Source organism: Mytilus edulis, chromosome 5 (assembly GCF_963676685.1).
Source record: "Mytilus edulis chromosome 5, xbMytEdul2.2, whole genome shotgun sequence".
Lineage (NCBI taxonomy): Eukaryota > Metazoa > Mollusca > Bivalvia > Mytilida > Mytilidae > Mytilus > Mytilus edulis.
In genome coordinates, this window is record NC_092348.1 from 19,026,195 (window position 1) to 19,037,374 (window position 11,180).

Below are 11,180 nucleotides of genomic sequence, written 5' to 3' on the forward strand. Positions count from 1 at the left end.
CTGTGTTAAAAAGACAAAGACAGCGTTTTAAATCTAAAACAAAAAAAAAGACAAATATAATTGTAATATCACGAAATACATGGGAAAATTAAAGGAAATTGTATAACCGATTACCACAGATTTAACTGTCAGTTTCTACCAGCACTTTTGAAAACGATTATTCTGCATTATTTGTATAAATTTCTTACGGTTATTATATATGTTTTATAGCCAAAATTATGTATGCAACTTCGTTTTTAAAAGTACCTCCGTGATAAAGTAAACACATCTTTATAAGTCTAACATAATTGTCACGTCATTTATCTTGATAGTAATGAAAAAGATGAATATCCACATTTGATTTCCAAAGGATTCAAAAACAGTTAGAGCTGCACTTACAGCATTATGTCAAATTATCTATAGCTAAATGTGGTAACTGGAACAGAATGCGACCAATTCAGTCGGTTTTACATCGACGATAATGTCTTTGCCCTCATAATGTGCTGTTACAAACTGCCAGGATGAATATATTTTTTTGCAAAGACGATAATAGACAGTATTATGGTAAAGTACATTGATAAATTACGGAATATCACAATTAGCTATTGAAAAATTGTTTCATTAAATGCTAGTCATAACTTTTTTTATGTACTTTCAGCATTTTGTATGCCAGGAATATTTTCTTTTAAGTAAAGAATTTTGAAGAAAAAGAATTTAGATATAGCAGTTTTATTGAAAATTTATTTTGTAATTAATGTGAAACTAATAGAAACACTTAAATACCTTTACCCTTGTGCAACGTTTGGCCAGACTAAGAACAGGCTATTGGAACTGCTTGATTTTCAATGCATTTTAACATTGTATTTAAGGGTATATTTTGAGGTGAAATTAAAAAAAAATCTAGAATTTGAAACTGATATTATAAGTCAGAAGAGAATTTTAGGGACAAAATAAATGATATATTAACTCCTTTTTGAGATATCAAATTTTAAAAGAATGGCGGTAAAAGGCTGACGTTTACCTTTGTTTAGCATTGGCAATTTTGGGGTCTCAAATCGTGTGAAAAAAATTCAAGAATGAGCTATTTTGTAAATGACCTTTTATGAGGTATTGAAATCTTATATGAAAAAAAAATGTGTAATTGGGAAAACTATTTTGTCATTTGATAAGGGACGTTCCGTTTTGTATTATCCTCCCTACCTCCCGACATTTGGATTCTCTAGTCATGATTGTTGAAAACGTTTGATTTTGTAACTTCTTTCATATTTCCCTTTAGAAACTAGAATTTATGATATAAATTTTTACAAATTAAAAAAAAGGAGAATGTTGTATTTGATATAAACATATTTTACACTTTCAATTAGAAAACAATTTTTAAAAAATCTGTTTTTATATTTGAAACAAACACAATCAAGTTTGCAAGTTTAAAATTAAGTGTGACAATATTCTTCGATATAACATTGACTGTACTAGCAACATGACTTTATAGATGTCTTTATGATTTGAAACCAATATATGGAATACTTCATTGCTGATTGCATCATGGAAATACAGTTTATTTTCTACAGTTATTTGAATCCTATATTGTGTTCTGTCAATCTTGCTTATTTCCATCCTAACATTATTGTCACAGAGAATGTTTAAATTAGGACAACATTATATATTTAACTTATTATGGCTTTTATTGTCTAATGAATATTTTATTCTTTTTTCGCATTTTATGTTTATTCTGATACTTATATTTAACACATCTGTTTTTGACAGATACATATATAAACAATAAGCTTCACTTAATAATAAAATGCTAATATGTATTTCCCACCAAATATAGGTTATCAGTTGTATGGACACTATATTTTTAGAAGACAGGACGACAGTGAAATAAGATAACAGACACAATAAAACAACATGACATCAATATCGAAAAAAAGAGCAATAGGTGGTCGAACAGTACAAGAACAGTAACCATTTTAACATATTGGATATAGTTAAATTTATGTTCATGCGTGTATCAAATTTCACTCATGAAAAAGTAACTTCCCGAATATCAAAATTTGATTTATTCACCATAGTTGATGACTTTCACCTAACCAAATTGTACCCTTCGTCAGATTGCTCTCCTGTCCTGTTAGGAACCACCTCTTATCAAGTTAATCATGATATGAAATACAAGCTCTGGTATATCGTATCAGCTGGGACATTTATACTCTATATCCAGGATTAAAGGATTTATCATCATTTCATTGTTTAAACACCAGTTATGTATGGTGTTTGCAGACATCAACGAAAAAATATGTACAGGCAGAAATAAATTTGTGATATGCCCTACAGAAAAACAAAATCAGCACTTTTTGAAAAAACCTTTGTCTTGTGTATTTAATTTTAATTATTGTTTCCTGTTAATGATAATTTTTTTGTAATTGTAAGATCCATATATCGTCATATTCGGATACATGAGAATGAGATGTAAGTTACGACAGTTAAAACACATCAGTCATCATCTGTGAAACAGATATTTCACAATGGTCAATCAACTCATTATGGTGTTTATTAAATTTTCGAACAGATGATTTAAACTTCACCTCTTTGAACTCTTGGTTAAAAATCCTTTTTTGTAAGCACCAAAAACAAGCATTTTATGTTGGATATTTAATTTTCAAATACAAAGGAGTTTCTCTCTATTATTTACAGTCAAAGCAAAAGAAATAAAGAACAACATGTACATGATGAAGATTTGTTTACAGAAAAAAATGCATTTCATCATATGTTTAAAACTTATTAATAATTTAAGTGCTTTCATTTGTTAGATACATGTGCGTGAATGCCATTGTATTTTCATATACTATAAGTACTTTAACTTGATTCTAATAGAGTTCCACGAATAATATTATTCAAATCATTTCTTTGACAACCTCCATCTTAGGATACGTATTAGTCTGTCTTTTTTTTTTTATTATTTATTAGTAATAAGATAATTCATTTAGGGATTCAGTTTGAACTATCATTTCGTGAAAATTTCAGAAAAAAATAGTATCTCTTCAGCAATTTATCAATCCTTGTACCGAATGTGTTGTGGCCAACTATTTGATAAATCGAGAAGTTGCTTATGATGACCATTGTAGAAACAATTTATTGAAGCTTACTCTATATTTTACCGCTTGCAATTATTATTTGCATTCAAATAACTGTCGTGATGAAAATCAAAACATAATGTCAGTTGATTATTTTTATTGGTTAGTTACTTTTTATAAGAGTACATATATCTTTTAACTAATGTTAGCACATAAATCTATCTTTTTACTTATCTTAAAAACTATACAGATAATCAAGTGTTCATAAAAGTGGTATCAAGTAAGTGTTGGCGTTAAAGAGGCAGTGCCTACGGTTTTCACCGTACAAACTGGATACCAATTGGTTTTGAGAATATAGAACATGTGTAACTGAAATACGTGTGAAATCTATTTTGATGCTAATCTTGACGTCCTTGTCACGATAGTTCATTTTTTTATCAAGAGATTTAATTTGTATCGTTACAACAAAAATCAAATGACAAGACCACCACATGCAGTAACGAATAAAGGTTTTATAAGCAGGATTAAATATATGAAATGATGAGAGTGTAGCTGAAGTCTTATTCATGATGTATGTATTGTTTTTATAAACACCAAGGAAATAAATGTTCGAATATACAATTCCTTATTCAAAACACAAGACAATTGCAACGATAGGCGAAAAATACTCAATGTACAAGTGTTAAAAATAAGATTTGACGAAATAATAAAATATACTGGTGGTAAATGAAGCCAGCCGAGATCCTACCTATATAGATTGTTGATGTTGGTTTTTTTGTCTTCAATATTGTTGAAATATTTGCAACTGTACACTGAGCAAACGTCAATCAATCAGTAATGTATTATCTTACTTTGGGTGCAAATAAAGCCAAAATTAGTATACCGGTGTTTGGAATCATAAATCGATTGAGAGAAAACAAATCCGGGTAACAAACTAAAACTGGAGGAGACAACTGTGAGAGGTACAACAGGAACACTGAAATGCCACATACACAAAATATGCAACGAAACTTTGGATGTAAATTATTAACGTATTATTGGGAAAGTTGACCCTGAAATTCATATATAGTTGTGGTCAATTTTTAGGACATTACTTCGAGTGGGATATTTAAACAATTCCGTTCCTATAACCTTGACAGTCAATCAGCAAATCTTTCTCTTCTGTGTCTTTGATCTAGATTTCCGAAATAGTGACCCCCGTTAGATATGAAGGTTGGGCACTTTATTACCAAAACAAGATGGTTGGCTAGGCAGTAAGAGTTATGCTCATACTGCTTGAAAAGACAATTTGAGCATTATTAATGGCCACAATAACACACAAAACAGTTAAATGTCACGTAAGCCTGCGAATGTTGCCATGTTTGCAATACCAATCGGAGTAAACATATTTTAAAGCCTTATCTTTAAAGTGTGTTTATTCTAGAACCATAAACAAGATAAAAATGGCTGCAGAGTATGCAATATATATTTTTTATTTTTCAAAAGTTTAACCAACTGTGTTACGTTTATACTCTACGAATCATCATTGTTGTGGTCTTCATTGATTGAGATGCTTTCCAATGATTCCAACACATTCCTTTGTTATCCTTTTTATTTCCTAGATACAGTCCATTCAGATTAGCGTGATGACAGGTTCCATACCACCAAGCCCCTTTGTACTTATCAACACAGTCAGCAGTACTATCCTTATCTTTTGTCGAGAAAGGCCGATTATTATGGTGCTTTAGAGAATCACCTAGAATTATTTAAAAATAAAAAAGTGTATAGAATCGACCATGATCGACAATGAAAACAACCAGGTTTCAAATGTTCTTTATTCTACCATTGTTATTATTTCTTCTAAGGTTGTGTAATAAAACTATTTCCAATCAATAATACAACCAATCATCAATAATTGATTAGTCAAAGTAGCAACATTACCAATGCTGAGACATTTATTTCATTATTTTTTGTTTTCTAAGATAACAAACACAGAGTCAACAATTTAAGAAAAAAATGTCACGAATTTAAAATGCACTCAATGTGTGAACAATATCCTTAGTTAGTTAGTTTTTGCTAATCCAAATACGACTTTAAAATATCTTAAGATAGTCATTGGCTTAGTCTTCAGAAACTGCCGATAATTGTCGATAAGTAATTGAGTACACGGGTCAATGGTGAAATAGTAATCATTGATCTATATTCTATTATTGATGCATGTTGGTAAGCATAAACAAAAAATCCCAGTTGTTTCATCACCACGGAATAAATAAAATGTATTATGGAGAAAATCAAAAGGGCTTTTAATAGGAACGTGAAATGACTTGACTAAAACAAAGTATTTATGTACTATAACGGAAATATCCAAAAGATATATGGTATTTAGTTTATAAAAGAAATAACATTTGTACATTATAACATTACTAAAGAAATTGAACGAAATACATAACTACACTACGTTTGTGATAAGAAATGATTGAGTGATCTTAAAATTTACAACACACAAAACACATGTTGTAATGTAAGCGTTATATTGGTGTCCTTAACTGAGGAAAATTGTGAACAAAAGCTAAGATGAGACATGTTTGATAATACACATACGAATGAAACATATCTAAAGATAGCCCCTGTCAATAATCAGCGGCTAGAGTAAAGTTATAAGTGTAATGAAAAATCCATCACTTGTTTACATTGCGAAAAAGACTAATTTTCTATTTCAGATCCATATAAATCTAAACAAAATACTATCAACAAGTTTGATTTACACAAACAATCTATCTGTGATTGAGAAAACTGAATGTAGCAAAAAGTCATTTAGAAAATATCATAATAACCTGCCGTTCCATTGTAACCCTTCACTGTAAGTCTGTAGTTAGTTGACTTGTCACCAATGTAGAAGGTAGAATATTTAGCGAATGCTTTATCGCCATTAAAATCCTCCAGATCGACTCTCAGCTCATAATATCCATTAGATGTTAGTTTGTAAAGTTTGTCATTACCTTTTTTATATAAAGAAATAAGTGAAATATTGAAATGAATACCTTATTTGTGTATACCGCCGCTTAAATTCGAAGCATTATTTAAATTTATCAAAATCGTATGAGAACTGCCAAACATATATGACATCAAACAACATCTTAAAGCAGACAAAATCGAAATACGGTTAAATCAAACAGAACAGCTAAACTAGGAATTGATGCATTGATATGATGAGTCGATTGTTTCAGGGTTTTTTGTTAACTTCAGGAACCTCGAATATGTTATTTGTAAATTTTATTTAAAAGATATATTTTGTGGCATGTGTGATGAACCTTGTTTTATAAAAAATATTGTTCGAGAAGTTAGATTTGTAAATTTTACAATATAAACATCTTGCATTTTGTCTATGCTTCCATAATTTTGAAAGATCTCATATACTAGTTCATGCATTTGTTTAACAAAATCAATATAAAAACAACATTGATAATGTATCTTTCGACATCGATCTCGATGCAAGTCGGAGAACGTGTTTCACAATATTCTGATTTTTTTTAATGAAAATACTCACCTAACCAAAATTCCGTTTTCAGATTACCAAATCCGTTCACATAGTCTTCCCATCCTTTGTAGAAATCTACTCTACCATCTTGTCTGTGCTGAAAAACCTAGAGTTAAAATATATATATGTACAATATACGAATCGTAAATTAATTTGCAGTATATCATATCTTTATTAATTAACTACAGTGTTACAATATTTTTTTAATTTCATTTCAAAAGAGATAAATATTTTTACCTTGAAGTGGAACTATCCAAATCTCAGTTTGTTTCTTTTTATTAGATGCAATACATAATGATATCGTGCTGTTTCCAGGTGTCTTCAGCATTTTCTCATCTGATGAATTTTTCTACCCTTTTCAGTCACTATAAAGTGTTACAACTTAAATTTAGACGGAACACATAAATAGTAATTGGAAAGGTACTGCCATTGCAAGTGTTATGCAGAAACTAATTTAAAATCGATGTGAAATTATGAGGTCGTCAAGAAATGAACTTTGTGATAACCTACTCGTTCCCCAAACCTGAAATAGTTCTATCGGCTGCTAAGTACCTTTTAAATGAATGTGACCGTCTTTCGCCTGAAATGTATGCTATACTGACATTTTCAGCATGTTTAAGATAACTAAATGACAACTGCGTCTTCAAAACAACTGTTTACTTTCAGTTTGTGTTGATCGTGTCTTTCGATGTCAAATGTAGAGACGTTCCGAAATCCTGCACTTGTATCAACTCGGACAATATAGAATAACTCGGCCAATACAGAAAAAAATCTATATTGGCCGAGTTATTCTATATTGGCCCAGTTTACACATTATATTGCATAGGCAGTTTTCATCATATTTAAGTCCAATAACAGTGTAGTTAGTTAATAATTTCATTTATAATGTTACTGAATGAACCAAAAACATGAATATTGTATATGAGATATGCGCATATTATTTATCAGTCTAAAGTTTCAAAAAAATGGAACAATGATGTCTGCCAATTAATAAATTATTCAGCTGAGAATACTATTTACATAAAGAAACAATATACTGCGCTAGTCGCATGATTTCTTTACTACTTCCTCAAATTATTTCACAATATATTTTACCGTCCATCCTCCCCCATCCGTCTTCATATCACAGTATGCCTTAAATCCAGCGCCACCTGCTGGGTATATTTTGTACACCCCACTTCCATCATGTTTTCGGTGTAAATCCGAGCAGTCCTGAATTTTTTTTTTCTGAATTAGCGTAGAAACTATTAGAGTATAATAATGAACTTAGGTTTAAAGAATATAAAGATTACATTATACAATTGTTTTTTTCCCAATCGCAACACTAGTAGCATTTTTTAGAAATAGATTATGACATAATTATTTTTGAAATAAATCCCTATTAGAATACAATTAAGAAACAATCTGCCAATATGTATTAGCCAAAACAATAAAGCAACACAATGTTGTTTTGTTTTGTCAATTTCTTCTGATCAACTTTGCCTTACAATTATGCACAGAAAGGTACATATACCTCATTGAAATCTTGAAATTTAAATAACTTTTTAGTTCATTTACTGCAAATGCTTATATTGTACTTCTTTTTCATTGGTAGATGAAAGGGTAAGAAAAGGTGTTTAGTAATAATTAATATCGAGAAGACAACATAACACTCTTTAATGATTTTCCCTACTTAGTTTCAATAATGAGTAGCATACTTTCAGTAAGTGCTCATGTTACTTAGTGGCTAATTGTGACATTAAAAAGTAAAACCACATAAAATGTATCCATCAACATTGAATATATACATATTTTTTTACTTATGTGTACAAAAAAAAAGAGCGGAAGATTACTAGTTTCTATTACCTGTTAGAGCAAAAGCATTGGCAATGACTGTATATATATATATATATATATATATATATATATATATATATATATATATATAACTCGTCTAAACATCAACCCAACAATGTTAGATCTGTAAATTTTCGCAAATTTTTGGTTCTTCCCTCACCGGGATTCGAACCCATGCTTCTGTGATATCGTGACACCAAATCGCCTGCACTGCAGCCGTCCCACTAGACCACACGACCACCTGGGCTCTCAAAAAAAGAGCTTTCGCTGGCCGTGTGTTACCTTTCCTCGTCAGTTTTAATCTAGCAGCGTACTACAGTACATGATATATAAGGCATGAAGATGTATATATATATATATATACCTAAATCTAAATATTATATTGATTTGTTTAATGCATAAGTGTGTTACCTGAAGGTAATAAAGATCTGTATCTACCAGTTGCCAAGATGTTGAGTACTCGTTCAGCTGTTTTTCCATAAAAGCAAACACCTTAAACATAATATTCAATTCAGTGTTAATAGGTAAACATATAAAAACATAGTAAAATGAATAAAATGGAAAAGAAAACCAATGCATATAGACCCAAACACATAAGTTTCACTATATTATAATTACCAGAATCAGATGTAGTTGTTAGAAGATTTCTATCGGCATTTCTTATTGTCATCACCACTTCCAATACAAAAATAGACAACAGTATGAACGGTGTATGTATAATAGATTGATACATGTTGAACGTACCTTGCTTACAATTGAAACTATTACACTATATATATATACCTAGCATTGTAATAAATGTGCGTGACTAATTATCGTAACAGATTGGAGTGTGTAACATTTCTAAGAACAATAATATGTTTTTACGAATTTCCATTACTTCCTTGATTGTTATTTTTAATGTTTTATTTTAACGTATATTGTGCTCATACGTAGATCTAACGATTATAATACTTTATGGCATCTACCTTTCAATTAACCTTTATAATCAGACTTCTTTCAACTTGCAATCAATAGTACGTGACAAACAAGATAAATTTGAAAATTTAATGGACCGAAATACCTCACGGCTAATTTTGGTTTTATTTTGTAGATAAATATAATATCCTTTGATTAAGGCATGTCGTAGAGTGTCAAAGTGGTGCAGATTTTTGGAAACTGCGGTCAAAGGCCAACAGGGGGGATTTAAAAAAAAACGAAAATCTAAGACATTTTGAACAATTTCTCGGTAGTCTCTCTTGTTAAATGAGAATTTTGTTCAATGGAAGCATTCGCTAGGAATGCTCCACCAATACAGCTAGTTATATTCATGACTGATTAGCAAATATTAGTGATACATACCCTCGCTTGCAACATGTAAGAAAATGAAACAAATATCTTTATCTGCGGAAATTATCGACAAACACTATTCATAATTAAAATTCAGCTATGCAATATTAACGGCCATCTATAAAAATATTTTTGGGAAAGTTTTCTTAAAATGCAACAAAGAATAGAGGATAAATAAGAACTGTAAAGTAAACACCTGGTCCATGATGTTATGAAAAAAAATGATGAAAATTTTTGGCTGATTATTTAAACTTAAGAGGATGTTAGAATTATAAAATTAAGTCTTCATGTTCATATACATGCTGTATTATTTGAAGTTTCTTTTTATATTAATAAATAAATCAGTACTAGACCAATAGCACATTGAGAAGATGTGTCCCCCTTTATATAAAATAACGACAGACATGGTTGTCGTTAGTTGATGTGGTTCGTAAATGTTTCTCGTTTTTTATATTGATAAGACCATTGCAATGGTTTTACACTTCTTATAGACTCTATATATATATATATAGCGAAATATTGCGTATTTCTATTTAACATCTAATAGAACTTTTTAATGTATTAATTAGTGTGTTTAAGTTATATTCTTAGACATTTATATAATTTTAATTCAGTAACTGTATCAGTTTATTTTCACAAACTGATCCACGCTCAGATAGATTGAATGTTGATTGTTGCTATTTTTAGACATTATATATATATATATATATATATATATATATATATATATATATATATATATTTTTTGAGAGCCCAGGTGGTCGTGTGGTCTAGCGGGACGGCTGCAGTGCAGGCGATTTGGTGTCACGATATCACAGTAGCATGGGTTCGAATCCCGGCGAGGGAAGAACCAAAAATTTGCGAAAGCAAATTTACAGATCTAACATTGTTGGGTTGATGTTTAGACGAGTTGTATATACATTATGTACACAGCCATGTATCACCATCATTGATGGCGATCCGATGGATACATCTGTTGTAGGGTTGTCACTGACTCAGACGTACTTATGAATATAATTATTTTCTGTGACTGTATCTTACATTAATTTGTAGGATCCTTTACTATAGATAATTTAGCTGATCTGTAACAATAACATCTTCATGCCTTATATATCATGTACTGTAGTACGCCGCTAGATTAAAACTGACGTGGAAAGGTAACACATGCCCACCGAAAGCTCTTTTTTGAGAGCCCAGGTGGTCGTGTGGTCTAGCGGGACGGCTGCAGTGCAGGCGATTTGGTGTCACGATATCACAGTAGCATGGGTTCGAATCCCGGCGAGGGAAGAACCAAAAATTTGCGAAAGCAAATTTACAGATCTAACATTGTTGGGTTGATGTTTAGACGAGTTGTATATATATATATATATATATATATATATATATATATATATATATATATGTGTGTGTGTGTGTGTGGACTACAAACAAAGATTCACATGGATACT

The 11,180-nt window shown here is 30.5% G+C and overlaps 1 protein-coding gene across 1 annotated transcript; it reads right to left on the reverse strand.

Moving 5' to 3' along the window:
- Window positions 1–4,499: 4,499 nt before the first annotated feature.
- LOC139523142 (ryncolin-2-like) lies at window positions 4,500–9,144 on the reverse strand. Its single transcript, XM_071316945.1, has 6 exons — window positions 9,022–9,144; window positions 8,815–8,895; window positions 7,663–7,793; window positions 6,577–6,673; window positions 5,864–6,028; window positions 4,500–4,785 (listed from the first exon to the last, which is right to left on the reverse strand). The coding sequence occupies exons 1-6, from the start codon at window positions 9,134–9,136 to the stop codon at window positions 4,556–4,558; spliced, it is 819 nt and encodes a 272-aa protein (XP_071173046.1). The 5' UTR covers window positions 9,137–9,144; the 3' UTR covers window positions 4,500–4,555.
- Between the last annotated feature and the right edge of the window lie 2,036 nt (window positions 9,145–11,180).

Bases quoted from the DNA above. Each gene is read 5' to 3' on its own strand.
- LOC139523142 (XM_071316945.1), bottom strand. From the start codon at position 9,136: ATGTATCAATCTATTATACATACACCGTTCATACTGTTGTCTATTTTT. The intron at 8,896-9,021 runs GTAATTATAATA...ATTATGTTTAAG, and splicing joins AACAACTACATCTGATTCTG to GTGTTTGCTTTTATGGAAAA. The intron at 6,674-7,662 runs GTAAAATATATT...TTTTAACTCTAG, and splicing joins CGGATGGGGGAGGATGGACG to GTTTTTCAGCACAGACAAGA.